The sequence below is a fragment of the Porites lutea genome, chromosome 9 (genome assembly GCF_958299795.1).
Source record: "Porites lutea chromosome 9, jaPorLute2.1, whole genome shotgun sequence".
Classification (NCBI taxonomy): domain Eukaryota; kingdom Metazoa; phylum Cnidaria; class Anthozoa; order Scleractinia; family Poritidae; genus Porites; species Porites lutea.
In genome coordinates, this window is record NC_133209.1 from 3,097,542 (window position 1) to 3,123,856 (window position 26,315).

General features: G+C 38.6%; 3 protein-coding genes and 1 pseudogene across 4 annotated transcripts; 3 read left to right on the plus strand and 1 right to left on the minus strand.

The window, feature by feature from the left end:
• The first annotated feature begins 1,119 nt into the window (after positions 1-1,119).
• On the plus strand, positions 1,120-5,145 carry LOC140947713 (amine oxidase [flavin-containing] B-like). The gene is made up of 4 exons (XM_073396888.1): positions 1,120-1,817; positions 2,344-2,678; positions 3,512-3,786; positions 4,785-5,145. Exons 1-4 carry the CDS (start codon positions 1,134-1,136, stop codon positions 5,024-5,026), a joined length of 1,536 nt encoding a protein of 511 aa, XP_073252989.1. The 5' UTR covers positions 1,120-1,133; the 3' UTR covers positions 5,027-5,145.
• A 1,245-nt stretch (positions 5,146-6,390) lies between these two features.
• On the plus strand, positions 6,391-9,913 carry LOC140947993 (amine oxidase [flavin-containing] B-like; annotated as a pseudogene).
• A 558-nt stretch (positions 9,914-10,471) lies between these two features.
• LOC140947723 (acid ceramidase-like) lies at positions 10,472-20,312 on the minus strand. 2 transcript variants are annotated; one of them, XM_073396896.1, is made up of 18 exons: positions 20,172-20,312; positions 19,780-19,818; positions 18,582-18,628; positions 18,079-18,160; positions 17,638-17,721; positions 17,163-17,241; positions 16,876-16,950; positions 16,675-16,720; positions 16,219-16,291; positions 15,999-16,070; positions 15,438-15,492; positions 14,500-14,581; positions 13,858-13,942; positions 13,617-13,663; positions 13,085-13,175; positions 12,538-12,570; positions 12,219-12,275; positions 10,472-11,859 (listed from the first exon to the last, which is right to left on the minus strand). In XM_073396896.1, exons 1-18 carry the CDS (start codon positions 20,232-20,234, stop codon positions 11,770-11,772), a joined length of 1,200 nt encoding a protein of 399 aa, XP_073252997.1. In that variant the 5' UTR covers positions 20,235-20,312; the 3' UTR covers positions 10,472-11,769. The 2 variants fall into 2 exon arrangements, with proteins under 2 accessions (XP_073252997.1, XP_073252998.1); XM_073396897.1 differs by lacking the exon at positions 19,780-19,818 and having other exon boundaries at positions 20,172-20,271.
• Positions 20,313-21,188: 876 nt separating this feature from the next.
• On the plus strand, positions 21,189-26,124 carry LOC140947554 (carbohydrate sulfotransferase 14-like). Its single transcript, XM_073396694.1, has 3 exons — positions 21,189-21,431; positions 23,388-23,419; positions 24,742-26,124. The coding sequence occupies exons 1-3, from the start codon at positions 21,281-21,283 to the stop codon at positions 25,534-25,536; spliced, it is 978 nt and encodes a 325-aa protein (XP_073252795.1). The 5' UTR covers positions 21,189-21,280; the 3' UTR covers positions 25,537-26,124.
• The last annotated feature ends 191 nt before the right edge of the window (positions 26,125-26,315 follow it).

Genomic DNA, 26,315 nt, shown 5'->3' on the forward strand with positions numbered 1-26,315 from the left:
CTACCCTTTAAAATACCTGAACCTGTAAAAGGTACCCCCCTTTGCTGCAGAGACTCCCCATTAAGGTTGTAATAGGGAGTACATACACCACACCATATGAATCAGGAGCCCCTGGATCCCTCAATCCACCCCGTACAATTTCACTGCTTCACCCAACCCCCACCCACAATCTGTATGTTCTGTACTTCCTTGTTTGAATACATTAGGAAGAAAATATATTTTTATCATCTAGAATCGACTCTGTTTTCATCTTCGTTTCTCAGTTAAAATCTAATGTCAAGAAAACTCTCAAATATGAACGTGTGTTCATTATCAAGGTTCGAATCAAAATGTTTTTTAACACCAAGAGTTCACTCTATTGCTGTTGCCTTATTAGCTTTGACAGAAGCATATGCTGCTGCTTTTGAAAGCTTTAAAGAGACATAATAGCAAATTTCGAATGGAAAAGGCCAAAATCAGGCTAACGAATAAGCATCTGTTTACATATTCAGAAGGAGGTTGAATTTGATATTGTTTACATATTGTTGAAAGGAAGATACAACATAATCAAAACAGCATTGTAGAAACATCGTCATCAAAGAAGAAGAGCAATCAACGCAGGGAAGATGTTTGGTCAGCTCTGATTTAGATAATTTGGCTTTCCTTTTTGTCTTAAACTGACCTAAAATGATTCCTATGCTAAGTTTATGGCAAATAGAGAAACTTACACATTTACAATCACAAAATTATACTTACAGAAGCCATTGCACGAGAACAAAAGCACTTGCGTGGCTTTCACATGTAACGAGTGTAACTGCAAGACAGTCTGGGAAGTGAGACGTCCGATCACGGTTTAAGCTAATCACCAGGGTAGGGATGGGAGGGAGCCGTATTCGTTTGGCCAAAATGGGTTTTAAAAACATTCCATCTCTTCCATTTTCAATTTATCAAATGTTTCAAAAGGTTGAACTTTCTTGCATGATTTTTTTTGGTTATATTTCTAGAAAAATCCAAATTAAAATTACACTATGTTACCCAAAGTAATTTTCCTTCTCCACCCCATTAATAAAACCCCGACAAAACACTTCTTCACTCTACCCCTGTTATGTCACTTGCGCAAAAGGGACAGAGTGTGACACAATCGTCTTTCAAAGATGGAGGGGTCAGTCGAGGTTATTGTCATAGGTGGCGGAATAAGCGGTCTCTGTGCGGCTAAATTACTTTCTTTAGAGTATGGAGTTAGTGTTGTTGTGCTGGAAGCTAGGGATCGTGTTGGAGGACGAACTAATACGGTAGAAGATCCTAAATTTAAATACACCGATTTGGGAGGTGCCTACGTTGGTCCAACACAGAACCGAATTTTACGCGTTGCAAAAGAGCTTGGAGTGCAAACCTACAAAGTCTACAATGAAGGCAAAACTGTTGAGTTTCTAGGTGGAAAACGACGAGTTTTTGCTGGCGATGTTTCCACATGGAACCCTATCGCCATTTTGGACTATTACCACATGATTCGTACGCTGGATAAAATGGGTGAGGAAATCCCATTAGACGAACCCTGGAAAGCACCTAAAGCTACAGAATGGGATAGTATGACGGTGAAAGAGTTCCTCGACAAGACCTGCTGGACCACGTATACCAAAAAGCGAATGGCGCAGATTTACAATGACGCAATGGCGGCAGAACCACAGGACATGTCTTTGTTGTATTACTTGTGGTATCTCAAATCAGGCGATGGGGTTCTTAGGGTTGCTGCTGTTGAAAATGCCGGTCAAGAAAGGAAATTCATAGGAGGATCCCAACAAATCAGCAATCGAATTAAAGACAAGCTTGGAGATAGGGTGAATTATCTTATCTACTTATTCTTAAAAAAATATAGTGGAACCCCATCTGCATCCAAGGGGTGGAGTCCCACCCCTTGCTCTAAGGTTGGTAGGTTTTTTAAAATGGCCACTTTATTTTAACATTTGCCAAAAGGTGCGACACAACATTAATTCTCCAAATTTCAATTTTCAAAGGGCACTGATGTAACGTTGAGGGTGGGTAATCTAGCCGTCTGCAGGAGACGGGGTTGCAGATAAAAAATGGAATGTCCCCACAGGGCCACAAAAACGTGGTGAATATAAGAAGGTGGTAACATTATCAAGATTTTCAGATAAGAAAAGGACTAAGTTTTCGAACTTTTTTGTTGTAAGAACAGATTATCAGAGTGGTCATAACGTTGGTTACCAGGAGAAGTTGTCCAGCAGAACCTAGCAAAGCATGTGGGGGGGGGGGGGGGGGAAGGCGGTTGTCAACTGGTAATAACTTCTACATGCAGTAAACCACATTCAGCAATAAGCAAGAAAATCTGTGTTAATCTTGCAGGTTATTTTAAACAGTCCTGTTTGTCGCTTGACACAAGATGCAAACAAAGTGGTTGTCACCTGTGAAAATGGTAAACAGTATCAAGCACAGTTTGTGATAAGTGCAATGCCACAAGCTCTTCTCAACAGTGTGTCATTTGACCCACCCCTCCCTCCCTTGAAAAATCAGCTGATTCAGAGGATACCTATGGGTTCAGTCATCAAGACCGTCACATTTTACAAGGAGGCATTCTGGCGCAACAAAGGGTTAGATGGAGTACTTATATCTGACGCTGGTCCCTCATATGTTACTGTTGATGACACAAAACCTGATGGGTCATATCCAGCGATAATGAGGTCAGTGCAAAATTCCCTGTTAGCTCCAACAGTTTTGTGTTTTGCTTGATGGTTCCCATAGCATGAAACATATTTTTTAAAAAGCAACTACTAAAAAAGGTAACCTGTTCATGGTGGAAGTGCAGTTAGCCCTGTAATCAAATAATAAAAGAGACAAAACTCAAATAAAATGTAAGAGGACTGGCAGGCCAGTTGGCTATTTACAAATGGGGCAAAGGAGTGAATTTGGGACAACCAAGAAACAAATTCAGCAAGTGTTTAGAGCAGGACTCAAACCCAGGACTGCTGGTTTGCGATTCTGACATGCTGTCCACTCGGCCACCTGGCCTCCCGGCCACCTGGCCTCCCGGCCACCTGGCCTCCCAGCCACCTGGCCCCTTCAATTTTGGAGTAGTACATTCAATCCTCTCTAAAGCTAACCATTCATAATCCCTATTTTTCCTTGAGGCAGCCTCATTGATTTCATTTAGTGAGCTTAATCTGGGTGGGTTGACTCTGTGAGAACAGGGATAGAAGAGGATATCATTAGGGGATGGAATTTTCTTGCTTTGAGACACCCTCATGCCACTTTCCCAGGTCAATTTGCAATCTCCTTGGATTTTCCCAGCCCTGTGAAATCAACATGGTGACCCACAATAATGTCATAGTGGATATGTTGTGGTTCAATTTTGCCCTTGGTTTAATTTTTATTTTTCTTTGTTTTAAACTGATTATCATACATTACCATACCCAAAAACAAAGGAAAATAAAAATTAAACCAAAGATAAAATTGAACCACAACAAATATATGATAAGTTTTATTGCCAATGTTTGCCTCAATCTGTTATTTTTAGTTTTATTATTGGTAATCAAGCACATTATTGGTGTACAAAGACTCAAGAAGAAAGAAAGCAAGCAGTTTGTCAACAGTATGCCAAAGTATTTGACAGCAAAGAGGCGCTTCACCCATATCATTACATTGACAAGAACTGGCCAGCAGAGAAGTACTCTGGGGGATGTTATGTCAGCATTATGCCCTGTGGTGTGATAACAAATTTTGGAAGAGCTCTGCGTGAACCAATAGGCAGAGTTTATTTTGCTGGTACAGAAACTGCCACTGTCTGGTCAGGTAACAGCTGTTTTAAGAATTAAATCATTTTTGACAAAGGGGACAGGGCGAGGATCCAGTTTTTTTTTGTTTTTTTTTAGCCTCTGTATGGGTATTTCCAAGGAAATAGAGTCACAACGATCTCTATTGATGAAGGGATGATCTTAAAGATTAAAGCCACAATCGCTTTGCAGTATCAATCAAGTCTGACACCATCAGTTGGACAATGACGACAAAGAATCCTGGCAAAAAGTGCGCTGCACCTTCAGATTAATTGTTTGGCATTTTTCTCATTTCCATTGTTGTTGTGGTTGCACTGAACTGGTTAGTAGCATTACCTTCCAAAGCAATTCTTGATATGCGACAATTTTGGCTGAGAAACCGACGATTTGTTGGGAAGAAAGCAACAAAATCAACATCTGCAGACACCCATACAGAGGCTTATTCTACCATACCCCACTGGAGGACATTTTACAGTCAAACCAGGTCAAGCGTACCCCCCACTAATACATTAATGAATTTATTATTCAAAAGTTGAATCCGTTGCTAGTTGTAGATTTCAGATTGATCTCTGCATTCTTGCATGTGTAATGAGCCGTGAATTCACACGCGAGGCAGTTATGAAATTTCTACCAGCTCCATTTTCCTGAAATTGGTGTAAATGTCTTCTAAGGAGCTTAATCCATTCAAAGATTTCCAGTCTGACCAAATACAGAGAAGTTTCGTAAAATATTCACTGCTCATTACGCATGCAGAAATGCCGCTTTGAATTTGACACCAGTTATGGGAACGACTAACGGATTCATTTTTCAAATAATCAATTCATTAATAGAATCTTGGGGGGTACGCTTGACTTGGTTTGACTGTAAAATACTCAGGTTTGTTGCCAACTACAAAGTGCCTTTGGATGAATCTGTGATCCAACCGTTTTCCAGTAACTTGAATATTTAATGTTCAGAAACTTTTGATATTTAACAACAGTTCACAGTTTTTCTGAATGCTAATGCTAATCATTTTAGGGTACATGGATGGTGCAGTGCAAGCAGGTGAAAGAGCTGCAAGGGAAGTACTCTGTGCGATGCGTAAGATATCACCACAGGAAGTCCATCAAACAGAGCCTCCATCACAAGATGTTCCTCCTGTGCCTTGCTGTCTGACAACATTTCAAAGCTGGCTACCAACTGTTCCCATGTTTTTAACCACTGTTACGGCAGTTGCTGCTTTAGTTAGTAGCATTTCATTGAGACATTATTTAAAATAGGTTTTCTGAAAATTATTAGGAAGAAGAGCTTAGTTATTATCTTTAAATTCCAATTTTGGTGCTGTCTTGTTATGGGCAGAGTTTTTAGTTTTAAATAGGATTAATAAAATTGGTCAAATTCTAAAGACGGGTTCGAACAAGGTGGTAAGACGCGTAACATCGCCATTCGACTTGTTTTGCAGCAAAACGTGGTAAAACAAGTTGCAAGTTTTGTGTTAACCATTTCAGCTTCAGTTGTTCGACGGCTCTACACTTAACCTTTGCTCGTATCTGTTCCTCCTCCCAGATGAAAGAAGGCAAACCAAACTGTCATAAACTGCCGTAAACTGTACCGTAAACACCCCACTTGGATATAAGCGCTTTTCCCCCCACCCCCAACCCTCCAGCTTGTAACAATTGAATTCGATTTATTATGGCGTTTTGAAGCTCGATCAAAAACCAGAAAATGCTAAACGTATTTTGATCAGCGCTGCTACAACTTGTTTCGAAGCGCTTTTTCTATTCCGGTTTAAAGAGCGTGAACAGATGTATAATCCCAGGGTTTATACGGTATGCCAACGGCGATACTGGCATAGAAAGTGAAAGTTTTCCCAAATTATGCTCAAAATTATGCCAGCACAAGTGATAAGGGCCTACCTGTCAGCACATAGCCCGCGAAAACACCCGTTTCTCCTAGCTCTTCGCGCAGGGGATCGCAGGCTAGACAGCACACCATCATTTCACTGTTTATAGCTAAGTCATTTCCAAACCCTTGAGGGATACTTTTTATGGCCTACTGCATATATTTTTGATTTTAGCTTCTTTCAGGGCTTGCGGAGTTTTTTATCTACTAACCCCGTTGTTACCCTGCGACCATACAGGAAGATCGACCCTGCGAGCAGTCTCCTTCGAACTTCCTAGATGCTCGCAGGGTACCCCATCATGGGACGATTATTCTTGTCCTCGTAGATCTCTTTTCTCCCTTTGAAAAGCTGATTTGTGTCATTAAATGGAAATAGAAAAATGAATGAAAATAGATGAATGAATAAATAAATAAATAAATTAACAGATTAATGAAAACAAAAACAAACAGATAAATCAATAACACGCTTAGGGGCTTAGCCGTGACAACACTACATACAAGCGACTTGTGTTACCAGGATCATAATTAACGCTCGAACTATCTTCTGTCATACCTTACACTGCTAGCAGAGTCGCTTCGTCCCCACTGGGTCCCAGCAGATTTCCCCACAGGAGAGCCCACAGGCAATTTGTTAACTATTCCCAGTTTTCGCTCACATGATCAGAAAGAAGTCTTCATTCTGCTCTCTGAGGAACCGAGGGTGTCTCACGAAAAACTAAAACGGGAATTGTGAACATAATTCTTGGTAAAAATTCAAACAGAGGCTCGCCAAGGATGTAACATGGAAAAAACTGTTGAAGTGATCATTATAGGTGGAGGGATAAGCGGTCTCTGTGCAGCCAAACTGCTCTGTCTTGAACATGGAGTTAGTGTTGTTGTGTTGGAAGCAAGGGATCGTGTTGGGGGACGTACATACACCGTACAAGACCCCAAATTCAAATATCCAGATCTAGGTGGTTCCTATAATTGCAGTGAAACACGCCAAAATGTTTCACGTCTGGCAAAAGAGCTTGGAATTCAAACCTACGAGGTTTGTTGCGAGGGTAAAACAGTTGAGGTTTTGGGAGGAAAAAGGAGAGTCGTTTCTGGGATTCCCTCTTCTTGGAACCCTATCGCAATTCTAGATTATTACAACATGATCCGTACTTTGGGCAAAATGTGCAATGAAGTCCCATTAGAAGAGCCCTGGAATGCACCTAAAGCTTTGGAATGGGATAATATGACTGTGAAAGAGTTTTTTGACAAGACTTGTTGGACGACCTACGCCAAAAAGCAGATGATAAATGCCATTTATGGTGCCGTTGCTGCAGAAACCCATAACTTGTCTCTTCTCTATTTCTTGTGGTACTTCAAGACTGGTTCGCATGTGTTGCAGAATCCTTCTCTCTATGAAGAGGTGAAATTTGTGGGCGGGGCTCAGCAAATTTGCAATAGGATTAAAGACAAACTTGTAGACAAGGTAAAGTGAATTTTGTTTTAGTGCTGCAACGTGTCCTCACAAAATTATCAGCTGCAGGATTAGCAGCCGGCATTGCATTTGTTTCAAGGCATAGTGGTGGAGCAGTTAACATCTTGAATCTTGGATATGGAGCTGCAGTTTCAAGCCAGGGCGTTGTGTTTTTTCCCCAGAACAACACCAATACTCTAGAGGTGGCTCCCCTGTCTGAACTAGCTCGCCGTCAATTATGCAAATGTGAGTGCCAACACAACTCTCGTGCCAAGGGGTGCCCAGTGTGCATTTGTGCCCTGTTAGGGTCTGTTAGGATAAACTTCTGACAAGCAACATTGCCTTGGAACAGTGACATAAGACTAGATGAAATGGCCACAAACAACAGTCAGAATGATGGGTTAAATACCAACAGGGACTTGGCCTATTCCTCAAAACGTAAAACAATTGTATTTGAAATTCAGACTAGGGGGTAATCTAAGCAACCCCCGCCCCATTAAGAGGGCCTTTTTTTTATGCATGTGAATTATCAGCTAGCACAAAATATGCAAACTAATGACAAATATTTGTAAACTTTCCTTTAGGTTACTTTAAACAGTCCAGTTTGCCACCTGAAGCAAGATGCAGACCATGTAGTTGTCACCTGTGAAAATGGTAAAAAATACCAAGCACAGTACGTAATAAGTGCAATGCCACAACCACTTCTTAACAGTGTCTCGTTTGACCCTCCTCTCCCTCCATTGAAAAACCAGTTGATTCAGAGAATGCCTTTAGGATCGTCAATCAAGACTATCACGTTTTACAAGAAAGCTTTTTGGCGTGAAAAAGGTTTGAATGGAATGATGATTTCTGACTCAGGTCCCGTGCAAATCTCAGTAGATGACACAAAACCTGATGGGTCATGCCCTGCAATTATGAGGTACAAAGTATGAATTAAAGATATTAGCCACAATTAAAATGTCATTGTTAAGTATGAAAATATATTAGCCACAGTTATATTGTCATAATTTGTTAACTTCAAAACCAAACTCGATCAACAATAGATTTAATATCCAGGAAAAACTGCAGACTTACAATACTCACTTCCTAGAGTCAAAGGCCAACCGTTGAGTTCAAGTTCCAAGAACATGTCACATGATTTGCTAATTGGCATAATTATTTGAATGTGTAACATAATGCGGAATGTCCTTCTACAGTCATACTATTGACTGCATCAATTTTTGGCATCCCATTTATTTAAGAAATAAAATGGTGTCGTGTGCATTTATTATTTATTTCATCAGTTTTACTGCTGGCAACCAAGCTCATTACTGGTGTACCAAGACTCAAGAAGAAAGACAGCAGGCGGTTTGTGAACAGTATGCCAAAGCATTTGACAGTGAAGAAGCTCTTCACCCGTATTATTACATTGACAAGAACTGGCCAGCAGAGAAGTACTCCGGGGGATGTTACGTCAGCTTTATGCCCTGTGGCGTGATGACCAACTTTGGGAAAGCTCTGCGTGCACTGATTGGCAGGGTTTATTTTGCTGGTAGTGAAGCTGCTACATTATGTGTTGGTAAGAAAGTGATCAACTGTTCTATAAATTAGTATACTTCAATTATCAGAGGCCTGTTTCTCATCCTGGCAACTTTTCGGACCAAAACTAGACTCAGGCCCCTAGCTAACAAACCAGTCCAATCTGTTTTGTTCACTGGTATTTATATTATTATTTTCTCTGCATAACTACTGAAATCTCTATCTTGAATATAAATAACAACAGCTTTCTAGGCCCATAAATTTTGGGTATTTTCAAGAAACGTGCTCCAGGGTAGCTTGCGAACAGCAGACGCATTTCCAGTCGTCGCTTCTCTCCCTCCAAAAAATAGCGTCTGCTGTTCGCAGGCTAGCTCCAGGGGTTAGTCATAAAATTTTAAGTGGGCAACTAATTGTAGTTTATAGATAGGTGGCGAGTGGAGAGGGAATTAGCTAGACATGCATTTTATATTATTTGATAAGTAATAATGTGTACTTTCTTAAAATTTTCTTTTTTGGAAGGTGGTGGGTGGGGGTCTGCATTATTTTCCGTTTTTTTTTTTCCAAGATAAAAAATACAAAACAAAAGTTTCATGTGAGATTACTGCTCAGTAGGTTTCATTTGAGTGGTCATACAATGTGATTTCATCTACATACAGAAAAGAGAAGTGAAAAAATTGCATCTCAGTCAGTTGGTCTTACCAATACCAGTAAGAGATAAACTGTAAAATTCTGAAAATAAGCCCCTCCATGTGCAAGCCCCTCCGAATATAAGCCCCCAAACCGGTAACGCAAAAAAAACCCGCCGTTAAATAACCCCTCCAAGTAAGCCCTCTGGGGGCTTGTACTCGGAAAATTGCCCTCAAATACAAAGTCAAACAAAGCAAGAACGGTAAATTTACTTCCAACTATAAGGCTAGCCAAATCGATTTTGAAATGCCAATTTCCCTCTGTAGATAAGCCCCTCCAAAAATAAGCCTCTCAAAAAGGGCCTTTAAAAATATAAGCCCTGGGGGTTATTTTCGGAATTTTATGGTATATGTGTACTCAGCACCTAATGTAAAAATATTCCATATAGGTTCCATGGAGGGGGCAGTTGAGGCAGGTGAGAGAGCTGCAAGGGAGGCGCTCTGTGCTATGGGCAAGATATCACCACAGGAAGCCCATCCAATTGCCCATCCTGAGCCAAGTCAACGTCTGACGACATTTCAAAGCTGGCTGCCAACTGTTCCCATGTTTTTAACCTGTTACAGCAGTTGCTGCTGTAGTGGGTGGCATTACATTGAGACATTATTTAAAATAAGTTTGCTACAATTTCACAGGAGGTTTTTAAATGCTTGTATCTGCCCTGTACCCAGTCACTCTTGGTCACTTCATCACTTATGATTTTAGTCACATTTTAGTAAAGCAGATGCAAAGAGATTGAGAGATTGGATTCTCATTTCTTTTATTCCATCACTCGACTCCACTCTTACAGTGAGCTTTTGCTCCCGTCATTCCCCTCGCAAATGGTTATGTGCAAGTCTACCTTTTACACTTCTTCTGCAGAGATACCTATAAGAAGTGGGGCATGAGGCATGGCTATTCTTGAATAAGTTTTTTTTTAATGTTTAGGGATATGTTTCTCTTTTTGATTTAGTTAGAAATTAGCCTTCAAGCCTTCAAGTTCCAGGCTTCAAGATAGCAATGTGTGGAGGTCATAAAAACTAATCCATGAAACACACCAAGGGGTTGGGGAGCGATTTTCTTCACCACCAACCCCTTCACACCTTTCTTATCAGACTGTTTGTGTGACCTCGTTACTGTCTGGGAGCCTGGAACAGGTTAGTTAGAGATGGGATATGGAAATTAAAACAGAATATCAGGAAAAAAAATTTTATTGTTGATGGCCACATACATAAATTGTGATGCAATCTAATCAAACCCTTAAAATAATGACTATAAAAAATAACAAATATCCAGATACATTGTACTTTAAAACCCACGTAATGCACTGAGTTCTTTAAATATTATTTCTAAAAAAAGGCAAAAATTATCAAAATCCGTATTCACAAAAACAATACAACATTACAAAAATTTCATTGAACAAGTATTACAGTGGTAATTATCAAACTTCTAAATTGTATTTATTGGTTAACAAATTAATACCAGTGCAAAGGAAAGAGAATTCAAGGAAAAAGCTTTGACAAAACGTTTTCCTTTTGGAAGGGAAAATTCTATAAATAATTTGTAATAATATCACCATACCAATATTCTTTACCATGACTGTATATAACATTCTTTTAATTCCTCTATTTAAAACTTTAAGTAATCACAAGTAGGCTGCACCTGTGAATGCACAGGCCTTTATTATAAACCTTGTAAGTCCCAAGGATGATCAACATCTATTTTCTCCTAATGATATCAATACATTATAAAGTAAATACATTATGAGAATCAATAAAATAATCGCCACAGGGAAAGTCCTTTGATCAGTTAACAAATGTTTTCACTTAACCAATTTCTTTAAGGGAAATGTATGGAGACAGAAACCCATAACTGGGAAAGAGCAACTCCCTTGTGCCCATGCAACAGCGGTTTCACTGACCAGTATCTTTTAATAATTATTTTATTTTTATTTTCCTGCGAGTTTTGAACATCAAATAAGTCTTACAAATCAGTCATCAGAAAACAGAGACTAGAAAATAGTATTTCTGATATATATAGCATTTACTTAATTCTTACTATGGATGCACATGCATATAAAATGGTCTTCCATTTTCATGGGAAAAAGTGCTCCAAAAATAATGATGCTGAAAATAACTTGATCTGTAAAAATGCTGTTGCGTGGACTAAGTATGGGCACCAGATAGAGATCAGTCAGAAGAATTGGATCTATGTGGATATTGGCGCTTTATGACAAATACACAGCTACCAATTCCTGTTTCCAAACATACTTAAAAGATTAGTAACATTCCACATACATTTTACACCTCAAGTCCAACCAAACCCTTAGAATTATTATTATTTATTCACGGAACAGGTTTAATCATACACAAGCTTAATCCTAATGAGTCTTCACTAGTCCCCCCTTGTAAGGCCTGTAGACTCTGTCTTTCTTTCTGTATGTAGTGTCTACTGTATGCGTAGTTGGCCAATTTGTCAATTCCACATTTCTATTCACCAAGGGAAACAGGGTGTTTTGCAGAATCTGATGTATGTCTCCATAGTGCCTGTGCTTGCTTGCATTAGTGTGGTGTAGGTTGTAAGCTGAGGAAAAAAAAAGTAATAATAATGACAAAAAGCACTTAATTTCAGTGTCAATGTATTTAGCACTAAAGTACAAATTAAGGACACTATTTTTTTGTCTCCCACTGGAGATGGAACCACCATTTTACATGGCCATCTGTGCCACACAAAGATCTAGCCTTTTTGCAGTGCAAAGGGCTGGAAAACCTTCATTTCTCAGTTACTTTAAGACCATGAGTATTGGTGCAGCCCCATGAATGCAATCGACAACCTCCTGCTCTGCAGTCAAGTGCTTTAATGACTGAGCTAATCCCGCCACAGTTAAAAAACATGTAGTGAGTCTGCTTAATTATCATAATAACAAATGTGATGTTCCTCACCTTGTTCAGCACAGGTTGTGTGGAAAGTACATTGTAGAGGCCTTTGAATGACACACCCTGTTTGACAAAAAAAAGTATTGGTACACCTGAAATGCTGTGTCACTGGTCACTTTAGAAATGAGAAAGGAACTGGGCAGAGTCATCATTTTCAAAGACTTCTGAGACTGTTATAAGGGACATGTACAAAATATTGGCCAACAGCTGACCAGCATATCCCCAATAATGATCGCAGATTTTGACTCCAGTTCTCTTCTCTTTGTAAAGTGGTGAAAAGATCTGTTATTGTGCTATGGTATTGCATAGAAAATAGAAATTATACCTCTTGTCCCATTTTGTTCATGCATGCTTTGCCCTAGAATAAAAATCATGCAAAATACATGATTATTTCAACAATACCTCAAGGCATCAAATCACAACATTAATAATTATTTATATCGGCAGCAATAACTGGAAGTGCTGTCAAGTGCACAGGCTACTAGTTTGCTCCACAGCCATTCTTTGTGTCGTCAGGCAATGCTCCTCCCCACAAATGGCTGTTGTGGGGAGGAACATTGCCTGACGACACAAAAAACGGCGGTGAAGCAGACTGACAGGTTACGGCAATATTAAAACTCTCCATGAAATGCAGTAAGACCCAGTTTAAATGTCAAAATTCTCATGTAATGAACTTACTACCCATTTGGGTCAACCTAAATGAGATAGGTTTAACAGTTGATTTAGGCATCAAGCATTTTCAAAGGGAAAATGCTTTATTGATCTCTTATGAAATTCTCCCAACTGGGTCTTGAAGGAAATTTATGAAGATAAGTCTGAAGATTGTGTATGTGGATATCAAGGGGCTAACATAGGATGGTTTTGCAACTCACAGGGGTCCTTCTGTCATCTACCACTAGTGGTGGTTCCCAGTTGTCGTAGTTTGTCTCCAGGACAAACCAGGTATTATTTGACGGATTAAGGCTAAAATACAAAAATAATACAACAAGCACAATAGTGTCATGTGATTCTAATAAATTACCAGAACTCTGAAATCATCCAAAAACAACTAAATCATTAAATTTATTATTAACACTAACATTTTTTTTATTAGTATGAATTGATTTTAATGTCTGGTACTTTTTTCCATTTTTTGGTTAGCTGCAGAATGATTAAGATAAAAAAAAACAGTAGATAGTACTATTTCAAAGGTGCATGTAGATGACCACTTCAGTGTTAGTGTAATGAACAGAGCAACCCTAGTTGAAGATTTAATGTGATCATTTGCATGGATTTTATTCGTAACTCTGGCAATGTACAAGATGCTTTCAAATTAAAAGAGGTAAAATAAACACACAACCATGCATGACTGCCAACAGTTGTTTCTGAGCACCATTTACAGTAAGACTTGACAATAATATTTACCTCATCTGGTTCAGGCACTTTGTTCGAGAACGTGTTATGACTACACCCTGTAAGATGATGCAAAACAGGTCTAAATAAATCTAAATGAAGATATGACCATACTCATTAACGTTCAAAAGAAATCACAAAGTTGCTTTTAGTATGCAACAGCAAGCTCAGCAAATGGCTTCACCAAGTCACTGAGTTTCAAAACAAGAATCAGTGCTGCTTGCATTCAGAATTAAATCAAATGCTATGTTACCTCGCCAGATTTAGTTCCCCCAAGAATGTAATAAACTGGAGCCAGCACTTCATCATTTGTCAGCATATCTCGAGCTTCCTTAAAACTGATAAAAACAAAGCAATTCAATGTTCATCATAAACAAGACATGGCTTATCTTTCAGATTCACACTGGCGGGAAACAGTGTCTACATTCAAACCTCATCACAGAGTGCAAATACTTTGTATTGTGTATATTAACTTCAAAAGTTACAATAAATATTTGTGTTAACACTTAAATGGTCAAGAGTGCTAAATTTAATGAAATGTCATGAGAAATAACAACTTTGTTCTGTATGCTGAAAGACAAAATAGAGGTACCAAGCAAGGTACCAACTGTAGCTTTTACTTGATTTCTCCACCAGACAAAAAGTTAGAACGACATTTACAATGTGCAACACAAAATTAATAGTACCACTGCACTACTGAAGATGTTTCATTTCAAACACCACTATGAGCCCAGGATATTAATTATCCACATTAACTTACACGTTAGGATTACATTTACACCATAGCACATGTCTCCAAAAGTTTTTCTAGACGAAACCTCCATTTTGTGATTTATTTAAAAAAAGCTTTGCAGAAATGAAAATGAATATTTTTTTGAGAAACGTTTCAGCTTACCTGGCTGCGTTTTCCAGAACATCACGTGTAAGAAAAGTGGACCATTTTGCATTTCTTTTGCCAAGTATCCACTCTATAATCCCTGTAAGTAACAAGATGTGATGACACACTGAGTCTAAAATAATTATGCTAAATTATTTGATAAGATTTAAATGGGCTGAAATTTAACATGCCATCACAATATTAGTGAATTTACACAACAGGATGGGAGGGGAAAGAAGATGGCAAAGCTTGTGTGACAAAGCGGGACAATAATTTTGTTTGAAACAATTTTTTGCCAAACTTTAATTTCCTTAAAACAGATCTTTTCATTAAAGACCAGAAAACCTTAATGTTAAGTGACAATCATGACAAAACACGCAATTGATAGCCATGTCACGTTTGTCACACACAAGCGTTTTGCCATCCTCTTCTTCCAGCCGTCCCGTTGCATAAACTCGCAGATAGTTTTAGCTATTCAACCATGCATGGTTCTTCTCTTGAACTTACTTTATTAGCAAGACCCTGGTAGGATCAAATTCTGACAAGCTGCATGGCCCTGAAACAGCACTTAAGTCTCGATGAAATGGCGATAAACGTCATAAAGATGGGTTAAATACCAACAGGGCCTACTCCTCACATTGCAAAATGACCATATTTGAAATTCAGGCTATGGACGTGCATACCTCCTCCCCTTAGGGGGCCTCATTTTTTAGATATATTTAATTTAGTGGTAAATAATTTTTCTAACATTGCACGAACTTACAAAAATACTACAAGAATAAATTGTAGGTTTTCTACTAAGATCAAGCTTTAAAACAGATGTAAAATTCAAGGCAGAATTGGTGTCACCTGGAAGGTTCTTAGGGTTCCAATAAAAAAATATCAGCGCTTATCATACTTATTGTTATATCTGAATTATTCAGCTACTGTGCATTCAGTGATCAATAAGTTCTTACCAATAAAACCTCCATCTATGTTGAATCTTTCATTCACTGTAAGAGTAAGCACTCCCTAATGAAAATCAACAATAATAAGCTTTATAATAATTATTATTACTATTTTTCACAAACACAGGATAGCATGTGAGCATTAACAGATTATATTATTCATTGCTATTTCACAAATAACCTCAGGGATGAAATACACGCCAAAATGCCACTGAAACGGAACTATTATTGTAAACATTGTATTCTTTTTAATTTTGAAACAAATCGCCTAAATTAATCCAAACTAATTAGCACATGAAACTTGATTGAAAATTAGATTTTATCCAGGGGATTTGGTGACCCATGGTGGGAGGCGGCAAGATTTGTGCCATATCAAGGAGATCATTAGATACATGTAATTTGGGAGAGTTGGCATATGTAGCTGGCTGCTGAATACAAAGCTTTTTCTCTGTAGGTTGTTACCACTAGTAAGTACATTAACGAGTAAGAAACATCTGGCACAAAAATGAAAAACCGGGCCCTTGTGTTAGATTGTTAAGCTGTCTCTCATAAGTTAAATGGAATTCTCACTGGCTTAAGTCCTGATATGACACCGACATATCCAGCAAAGGCGACTGTTTTGTACACTGTCTGGCCATTTCTCTGAAAATAAAGTACCAGTAGTAATCAATTTGTTCTATTTAACAAAGTTGGAAGTAATATTGTCAAGTCTCTATGGAATATCTCATTAGGAATTATAGACCACATGCCACACAGACCATAATAAAATTATTTTATTAATGATACTTACACGGTAGTCAATATTGACAATAAGTGTCCTAAGAATTTCACTCAACATCCAAGTGTCATTCTTTTGATCCCACCTAAAAAAATTTAGCCAAAGCCAAATTAGTGGAGCTCTCAAAAAAATGGACCTGAGACAGTAGATGATTTTATCATTTCCAAAATTTCTTTCATTACCAAATTTTATTACCCATGGCACTCCACTGTGAGAGCTTTGTGTTCAGGACAGCTCCACTATTACCTGCAGTATTCTTTGTACCCACCCCACCCCTCCAGGGTGCAACTGGAGTGGTATTGTGAAATACATGTAGAAGCCAAGAATACACTTTCATAGACTAGAACTGATTGGAAGTTAAAAGTGGTGTAATTGCAGCACTACTTTTAAGTTAAAAAATTTAGTACAAATACCTTAATCAAATCTCAAATGGACAGATAAATTGCTTGAGAGTCAGATTGCACTCACCCAAGAAACAGACCAAAATCCAAGTTTCGAGCATGAAACAGATTCCCTGGAAAAAAGTTTCAGGCATGTAAGGATTACATAACCCTTAAATTACCAACAGTTGCATCTAGAGGCTGTAAAACTTTATTCATGAATAGTTAAAGTAGAATAAAGGAAAGAACCAGTATTCTCTAACTCAAAAAATGGAGCTTAAAAATGCACCTGTTTTATCTTCAGCAACAATAGAAGTACAAAGAGTAAAAACTTCATAAAAGATGTTGTACAGCACAACTTCACCTAGAAAGACAAGAGAAGAATAAATGCTATAAACCTTGGAACATTAAATAAGACAAATTCTGATGCTTTTAGGTGAGTTCATGATGGTGAAGATGAGGATAATGACACAAAAATAGCTGGACATTAAATATTAAAAAAGAATTTTATAGATCTCTTGCAATTGTTGAGCAGTAGAAAGGGAGAGAGGAGCAAAATAAATTATTCCTTCATACCAAGAGGAATTCCTGTTGCTTGAGATAATCCCTTGATTTCATCCCCATATGGCGCTGGAAGCGTGTCAGCCAGAGGACCCTACGCAAAGCAAAAGATTAACAAATAAAGGTCCAAAGTTTAGATGGTGTAGTTGTAGTAAAGGCACAAACTCTTCACAAGGCCGACAGCCACAGGGCCACTTTATAAAGATCTGAATTACAACTAGCACATAATACAGTGGAGCCTACAAGTAGTATGCTGCTTGCACCCCTGGCCTAGATAGAAATTACCGACCCCCTCTTTGCATGGCAGTTCATTGCAAATTCTGAGTAAAGTGGTTTCTAGCGAGCCTAAGATTTCACCGACCGCAAGTATCCAAGTAGACTGAATTTGGGACAAGTGCGATGGCATGGAAACTATAGGAGAAATTACTTCAAATGGAGCAAAGCAATCAAGGAGTCAAGTATATATGCCCAGATAATCATGTTAACATACCAAGTCTTTGTCTATAATTCCAAACAACTTGCCATCCATGATAAAGCTTGTAAAGTTCTTGATGTAGCTCAGCAAATTGAGGAGCTTAAAAACAAGAACACACAATTTTGAAAAAAAAGCAGAACTGACTTTTTTGTTCAATGTTAAATGATAAAAACTTTTATTGAAGAAAAAAAAAGAGGGCTGACAAAAAGCAAATCCCCAAGATGACAAGAAAAATGCATATGCAAGCTGGGTTTGGGGCAAACGTATAAGATTCCAAGATTAAAAGAACCAAACAAAATACTTCAAGATTTTGAGATTCAATCACCACAAACGATTTTGAGATTCAAAATATTCCAAGAGCTAGCTATAAGACTTTCTAGGTACCATATTCTACACATAACTAAGCTCGAAAAATAACACAGACCACAACACAGATTAACAAAAAACATGATCCACCTCTTTTACTTTCTTGCTTGCAAGATCATTGTACCTCTGGTTTGCAGGAAGATCAAGGTTCACAATTTCCCAGCCTACTTTCCTAGGGAATAAAAACAATAAACAATACAGAGATTCAAAAGGGAACTAATGTTGGTTAAGAGGAAGGTCCGCGTTATCTCCCTCCTCTTGTCCAATGCACACTTCTGGAGTCTTCAACAGTACTTTCAGAGAGTTCTAAATGATTTTCATGCAGTTGTAACTTTTGTTTCTGCGGATCAAATCCTGTGGTGTGACCATTCAAATGAAACTTCTTCAGTAGTACTTTCACATGGTAGACTTTGTTTTGTGTGCAGTTCTAATTTTATAAAACTACACACTATGACCAATCAAATCAAACATCTTCAGCCACACGGTTGTGATCGACTTTGACACTCCTCAGTCCTCAGGCTAGTAAGACAATTAATATTATCACAAAAACTTGCTAAATATATATATTTTTTCTAATTAGATTAAGACCATACCTTTCCTTGGGTGGATAGGCATTGTTAACACAGTCCTTGTCTGAAAACTATCAAATAAATTTACTGTGTATTATTTCTGTGAGCATGACAAAAATTTTAACAAAAATGTAGCAGATCAGAGTGAATTAAATTTAATTTGTTTTTTAATAACTGTCAACGATATTCTTCAAGTGAGAGTTTGGTGAGAGTTGCAACCCATCCCAGGCTAGCTACACATCCCAAGGATTTGAACGTGGGACAACCAAGAACAAATCCAGCCAGAGTTTGTTAGTGGGACTCACACCTGGGACTTCCTGATTGCAAATCTGATATGCCAAACACTCAGCCACAGTGCCTTATCACTCTGTTATAAATTGTTCCAGGTGTCCAGAGGGTATATAGGGGTGGTGCAAAGAGAATGGAGCAGGAAAAAATGGCAAGAGGCCACACCCCTCCCTTCTAAGTCTGATTTGAGGACTTCCAAGGGGGAGAGGGGTATGCTGTCGCTTTGTTGGTCTTATCTAAGACTGCATGTTACCTGGTAGGTTAGGAAAAATGTCGCTGTCGGTTCAGCATAAATTTTTGCGATACTCAAATTGAAATTTACCGAGAATATAGTGCATTAATTGTTATCAACCTTCCACCCTGAAGAGACTATTTTTGAATGTGAATACTATAATAACAACACGCTCCAAAGAAAATAACAGAAAATGTTTGTAAAAAAAATTGAAGAGAGTTGGTTATTTGGCTAACAAAAGAGCCAAAATGCAAAAGTGACCACATTGTCACTTTCAAAACTTAAAAAATGGACTGTTGCTGTCACAGTTTTCCTCTTTTTCTGTCAACTGTGGGTGCTTTCCAAGAGGATTGCTGCCAGTTTTCGGGACTATGTTGCCTGGCGCTTCTACCCCTTGGTAGCCCTCTGATCTGGAAGATTTACCAGACCTCCTTTCATTGTAAACAAAGCCAGAATCTTGTTTTAAAATCTGGTGATCATTAAGATTTCAAGGAAACAAGTTGCAACTGTGAAGCAGGAAAATGTCATGTTGGCCTCAGTCTCATCTGCCCAAGTTGCCTCATCAGAAAAAGAAAGATTCAAATATCCCCTTCCCCGGTAAGGTCAGTCAAAACACCCCACCCCGGGAACAATACCCGGCCCTGCCCAGCCCCCGCCTCCAACCCACCTCCATAGCAGCATGTTTTACCTCTTTGAACTCACCTTGTGCAGCATACGTTCGAACGAAGGGTCTCCTTTGATCTTAGGAAATAAAATTAACGAAAATTCAACTTAATTAGATTGCAAGTCAGTAAATCCCTACGTAATCAAGTTGTGTGTGATTTATACTTTCAATTTCGATTGACCAAAAGAAAGAAGCTTTGCACGGAGTCTGAAAGACATTGCAGCGACGCAAAAAGTTTAGGAGTAGTCCAGCTTTAACATGCGTTATGTTGCTAACTATGTCTCTAGGATGTAATATTTATAAGGTTCATTTCAAACATGCTTTGACAAGTTCCGATCCTCAGCTTCTCTTGGAAAGATGTGCTTACCAAATCTACAAGGTTTGCTGGAATTCGGCAAGTTAAAACCAGATTCCAAATGTTATACTTTACCGAAGCCGTTGAAACTGCTCCAAGGAACATTACACAGACCAAGAAAACCCAAATTCGTTCCATCGCGCTTGTAATAATGACAGAAAAGCCGAAGAAACTAGAGCTTCAGCAAACGCTCTCAACCTGCGACTATCAGCGTTTGGGTGAAACCCCAAGAAAGTCATATGACCATTACAGCGCACGAACTGGAACAACCTCCCCGTCTGGGGAGGGGTAAACACGAGACACCCAATGGTGCAGGGTGCTGTCGGGGTTCTTTTTCCTCTCTTTAGCACTCGCTGTCACCAAAAGAGTAACGACATTGGAAACATCATTTTGTTGAAAGGTAAAAAAAAAAATACATCACGTTATCCAACGAAAGATTACTGTATGCAAGAATTGATAAAGTTAATACAAATTCATTGATAAGAATCTATTTTAAAAAATATATACAGTGGAACCCCGTTACTACGGTCTCCAAAGGGCCAAAAAAAATTGGCCATAATAACGAGGTGACCGTATTAACGAAGGTTTCTTTACAAGAACAAAATACAGAAATGGACGTTTTTGCAGGGCCGCCAAAAAAAAGTGGCCGTAATAAAAAGGTGACCGTATTAACGAGGTGGCCGTAAGGCGGGGTTCCACTGTATATAAAAGCCCTCGGCTTCAGGGTTAAAAATAAAGAGATTGTGAAGTGTAAAGAGCAACACAGGCAACAGAATGAGTACCCTCCCTCTCCCCACAATGTTTCCTCGCGCACAAAGAAAAAACTGATGCCCGTGGGTAAAAAAGTGTTGGCTTTCCTAGCCTGCATGCAAACAAAGGAAAGTAGGAGGAGTCTACAAGCAGTCTCTGGGTTCCCGTTCTGAACACCTTCAGTTCATAAGAAATGTGCGCCAAAAAATGTAAGAACTTAGGGTCCCTCCCCCATGCCCTAGTGCAAACCCATCAAAGTATCGTAGCTAAGTGATTGGTTGCCTTGAAGGCAAACAGTGTAATGATTAACCATTTCAGCTGTCGGGGTAAGAGGGACAACCCCAAACAGCCCAGAAGTGGTAAATGTGACATGCTACTGTCCGTAGTCTTCATTACGGAGAAACTTCCTGAATCTCTAAAATGCGCTCACAAGGATGAGGATTTCTAGAGTCAAAGTTATCGTCTGTCTCCTAATATTTAGTGTTGTGGTTGGCCTTGAACTTTTTCTTTCGCGTTCAAAATCGTCCTTTTCCAACGCACGGAAGTCAGTCAAGGCATCGTCATCTATTAAATCTTGGATTTCCGGTAAGATCTTTGACTTCGAGCTTTGATTTGTATGACTATGAATTACAGTATCGCGGCTTTACATTTTCTATTGATTTCCACTTCTATTTTGTTTATGTCACAGCATTTTGGCAATTTTCTGTTTGATTTTACTTTGCTTGCAAGATTTATATTAATTCCAAAAGACAAAGAACGTATTCGAACTTCGTTTCTCCTGACTTTGATGATTCAACATCCAGAAAATAGGCGTCTCCTTTAATAAAATGCCACGTTTTTTGCAAATTTCCAACAAGGCTTTGTTTACATTTTCTCCAGTATCTGTGTAAATAGGGGAAATTATCAGTGCTTATACAGAAATTGCCAGCTCTGGGAAGGGTCAGTAGAAATTTGATACAAGTGTTTAACTGTTGTTGTGATACCTTTGTGCAATTTGTGTTTGCAACTCGTTTCGATAGAAATAGTAGATTTCACCAATTTATATTTGTTGAGCAGAGTGCTCAAACCTCGTTCAAACTGCTTGCCAGCTGAACAAACAAACCGAGAATGGAAAGTCTTGTATTAAAGCTGAATGTTTTTTAAAAGATTTTTGAAGAGAAAAAGAGCAGTGTTTTCAGTCCCCAAAACTTCCTGCTTATGTGCGAGACGGCACATTATTTTAATATTTTACATTTCCAACGGTTAATAGTACAATTTTTTTGATGAAATAACTCGATGGATGGAACTTTTGAACTAGATTTTATATTGGTGTAGTGGTTTTGTTAAATCCGCTGCGACCATGCATGGCGCAGGCAATGATACCCAAACGCCACGCAGCGTCCTGTATTCTAAAGATGTTTGTAGAATAATTGTGTGATTTTTGTCATCTCTAAAACTTGCGACATGTAGTTTCGGCAGACGTTTTTAAACTTTGCGGCGTGCAGTCAATAGTTCGCGCGAAACAATAAATTATTCAAATTTAGAGCTGTTTGATATTCCCGCTGGTCTAAATAAAAAATAGTGTACGTTTGTGAGACAAGGGTGTGTGAATTTCACAGGGTGCCACTGTATGAACTGTATATAATTTTATCTATTTTTACTTTTTCACATACTCTTGGGCTAGTTTTTATTTGTGTTTTAATATTTTAATCAGTTTATAATTACGATTAGTCCATTTTAAACCATTTTTAATGCATGTACTTAAGTTTTTTAGGGTTTTTTTTTCAAAAAAATAGTTTTTTAATAGATAAGGTTTCTTATATTTGTATATGCATAATTCACATTTTATCTTCTTTTGTATTTTTAATTTGTCAAGCGTTTTTAACTTGAGCCTCTGGCTCGGAAGTTGTGCAAATACTTCCCACGTCTTTGACATTAAATAAATTATTCTATTCTGTGACTATTATGATTAAGTAAATAGGGAATGCAGCTGTACTTTTAAGTGCTGACTTTGCATGTGGAACTAAAAGCAGAAAAGGAATGTCTTGTCAACTGTAGATAGAGGGGGGAGGAGTTTGAAATGTGTCTTTTTCTGTTTTGTTGTTTCTAGTACATGCATCAAAAAAATTATTTCTAACAGCAGCCAGTGTTAATTTGTGTGGTATTCTAAGCTTTCAGTGTCCCAGGTTATTGATATTAGGCTGATTTAGCAACAGAACGGGAACGTCATTTGACAACGGAAAAGCGCGCTGAAAGGACTAAATTCGACTTCCGGTGCCCAATTTGCCACTCTGCCATCGGTCAAGCCAGTTGTTTGATTGGTGCGTGCCGTCATCAACTGACGTTCCCATTCTGTTGCTAAATCAGCCTATTGTTCCACGAATCATACCCCAGGCATTTACTACAGAGATTAAAAATTCCCTGAGTTTTGCACTTCCTTAAAATCCCATACTAAAATGCCTTTGCCAAAAACCATACCCTTAACAGTAGTACACACCAAATACATAGCTTGTGTCGAAGGGTATCCTCTCTCAGATATTAATAAAAATTGTTATTTCGCAGGGATCAAAGGATTATCTGGGAAAGACTCTGTTGTAAGTAGGCTTTTTAATACTTACCAGTGCATAGGACTAAGACTAGGATTTTTTATATATGGAGGGTTAAGGCCTGAAGGAAAAAAGGGGACCAACAATAAATTATAGTATCATTCGATGCAAATTGTTCTTCCTTTTAATTAGCCGAAAGCCCACCACATGACCTGCAAATAACTGCCTACAAATAATGGTCTGCTCATGCGCGATGTCGTCCAACTGTGTTTTGCTGCAAACTAAACAAAACCACGCTTTTATCCTTCTTTTTATTTTTCTTATGTGAAAATGGCAGATCGCTTCGCTTCCCGAGTATATTCATAAAAAAACCAACTTGGTGATCAAATGATAAAACAATTCTTGAACTCAGTTATCGCAAAATATCGTGATTTGTCAGTGTCTCGCAGATCAATAAATATTTGCCTCACTGCATGCCTTTGGCTTTGGCTTTGGCTTGCCTGACTGACAAATCACAATATTTTGCTCAACCTCATCCAATAATTGTTAATTGTTAAATTATATTGTAAGAAAGGTAACCAATGGTAGACAATAGTTAAGGGATGGGGCCAAAGTGGAATTGTCAGAGTCAGGGGTAAAAAGGTATATACCACCAAGGCAAGAGTCAGGATTATTTAAAAAAGGCATTACTGTTCCCCCGGCCCTGCAGTGGCATAGCTAACAACTTTCCGGAGGTCTGCTCAGTTTTTCAAATCAACCCTATCATGTCTCCCAGAATGTCTCACACAGGTAACTTGATTAAATTTCTGTATTTATCAGAAAGTGACGTAATCATCTTTCTCTGTCTTAGGACCCTGGGGCCCATTTCTCAAAAGTCCCGGTAACTTTGCGGGCCCGAAATCGAATATTCAAACTGAAATATAAAGAATAAGAGCGCGGGTCCTGGCTAGCAAACTACTCAATTTTGTTTCATTAACTCATAGTTTTATCATGTTAGATGCAAAACTATTGAAACCTTGATCTTCAATGTAAATGGAGACAGCTTACCGTGCCCATTAATTGTCGGGACTTTCGAGAAACGGGCCCCTGTTCTTCTGGCAGCGTTCATGGGTCTTGCTTGTGTTGAAATCAGGGAAAAACATGGCATTTGGTTTTCGTATTAGCTTTCAATTTTAGCTGTTTTTTATTTATCTTCAAAGTTTTTTCTAGTATGCATTAATTTTTGTACTGGCATGCAGGTGGCAGAGTACACCCCTGCACCCCACAAGTACTTCCCCCACCCCTCTCCACCTGGATGCCATGTACAGGTGGTTCCAGGGAATAGTAGCTTCCTTATATTAGCTTTAGACTTAATGCTGTCTCCATTTCAGGTTACAAGTGGACAAAGACTAGAATCGGTGAGAAAAGCATGCAGAAGAACAAAGAAATCTTGGGATTCCCTCTCACTAACAGAGAAAAAGATCCTTGCCAAACACATCTTAGTCAATGATGAACACAAGTTCCTGTTCTGCGCTGTGCCTAAAGCTGCCTGTTCAAATTGGAAAAGAGTGTTGATGGTGATTCAAGGTGAAGCAGTTGATGCTAATGCTATTCGCAGAGTCAATCACAAGGGCTTTACAACATTGGAAGATCTACCTCCTTTGGCGGTTAAACGCACACTTAGAGAATACTACAAGTTCATGTTTGTTAGGGACCCTCTATCCAGACTAGAGTCAGCATACAAAGACAAGTTTGTTCGAAATAACACTTCCTTTCACAAAAGCTACGGCCGAAAAATAATCAAACATGTACGTAAAAATGCTCCAGTAAATGCTAAAGGAGATGATGTGTCTCTAAAAGAGTTTTTACAATATGTATCAGAGAGTCGTGTAGAAGATATGAACGAGCACTGGATGCCACAGTTTGAGTTATGCCAACCTTGTGCAGTTTCATATGATTTTATAGGATCAGTTGAAAATCTTGAGAGTGACGCAACTGAAGTATTAAGAGAACTTCATGTGGAGGAGCAGGTTTCTTTTCCAAAGCAACAGTCATGGTATCAAACAACAGGAAAGGGACATTATGATACAAATCTTGCAGATGTTCCATCCAAGCTGTTGCAAAAAGTAGTGTCAAAGTATGCCAAGGATTATGTGTTGTTTTCATATCCAAAACCTGATGTCTGATGAAAGAGTCTTAACACAAAAACAGAGGTGAATGACTCTACATAAAAACCTTGGGCAGTTTGATGGTGGCAAGACGTGCTCATTCGAGCAAGGGCCCTTATTAGTATGGATGTATTTTTGAGGAAATATAGCACTTCATGATAATTATAATAATAACTTTCCAAAAATTATTGCAATGCTACCTGTTGTACTAGAATTTATTGACCATAAAAAAATAATTTTCATTTTAATTCTCAAGAATAATATATATTTTATTTATGTGGAACTGTTTGTGAGGCACCATGCCCTTAATTTTCCTCGTCTGATAGCTTAAAATCAGTTAAATAATGATATTATATTTTATATTAACACTTACAATATTTCTGTTAGCTCCTTTTCACAGAACACTTTGGGCAAACTGCCATGAAGCTAGTGTTGTAATTTGAAAAATTCTAAACGTCAGATTCACATCAGCTTTTCGCTGCCATTTTAACAAACCTGCTTTGTCAAATAAAGTATGTATGTATCAAGAGGCCATACCCTGGGTACCAGAAGTTTTTTTCTCGAGTGCAGCTAGACTACAAGCAGTCTCTCTTTTTTCTTTGTCCGTCAAGCTAAACGCCTCAGACACGCAAATGACAACGCGCGAGACTGAAGGTGCGAGACAGGAGAGGTTACTGCCCTCGTTTCTCATGTCTTGCTCCGTCTAGCGGGCTTCCCCACCAACACTATGCTAGCGAAAAAGAGGAAGGAAAAACACTGCTGGAAAAGGCAATGGAATTACATATCAGCGGACAGCG

Bases quoted from the DNA above. Each gene is read 5' to 3' on its own strand.
- LOC140947713 (XM_073396888.1), top strand. From the start codon at position 1,134: ATGGAGGGGTCAGTCGAGGTTATTGTCATAGGTGGCGGAATAAGCGGT. The intron at 2,679-3,511 runs GTCAGTGCAAAA...TGTTATTTTTAG, and splicing joins TCATATCCAGCGATAATGAG to TTTTATTATTGGTAATCAAG. The intron at 3,787-4,784 runs GTAACAGCTGTT...TAATCATTTTAG, and splicing joins AACTGCCACTGTCTGGTCAG to GGTACATGGATGGTGCAGTG.
- LOC140947723 (XM_073396896.1), bottom strand. From the start codon at position 20,234: ATGGAACGAATTTGGGTTTTCTTGGTCTGTGTAATGTTCCTTGGAGCA. The intron at 15,493-15,998 runs GTGAGAATTCCA...GATTTTCATTAG, and splicing joins TCATATCAGGACTTAAGCCA to GGAGTGCTTACTCTTACAGT. The intron at 12,571-13,084 runs GTGAGTTGCAAA...TTTTTATTCTAG, and splicing joins TAGATGACAGAAGGACCCCT to GGCAAAGCATGCATGAACAA.
- LOC140947554 (XM_073396694.1), top strand. From the start codon at position 21,281: ATGAGGATTTCTAGAGTCAAAGTTATCGTCTGTCTCCTAATATTTAGT. The intron at 21,432-23,387 runs GTAAGATCTTTG...GTTATTTCGCAG, and splicing joins TATTAAATCTTGGATTTCCG to GGATCAAAGGATTATCTGGG. The intron at 23,420-24,741 runs GTAAGTAGGCTT...TCTCCATTTCAG, and splicing joins TATCTGGGAAAGACTCTGTT to GTTACAAGTGGACAAAGACT.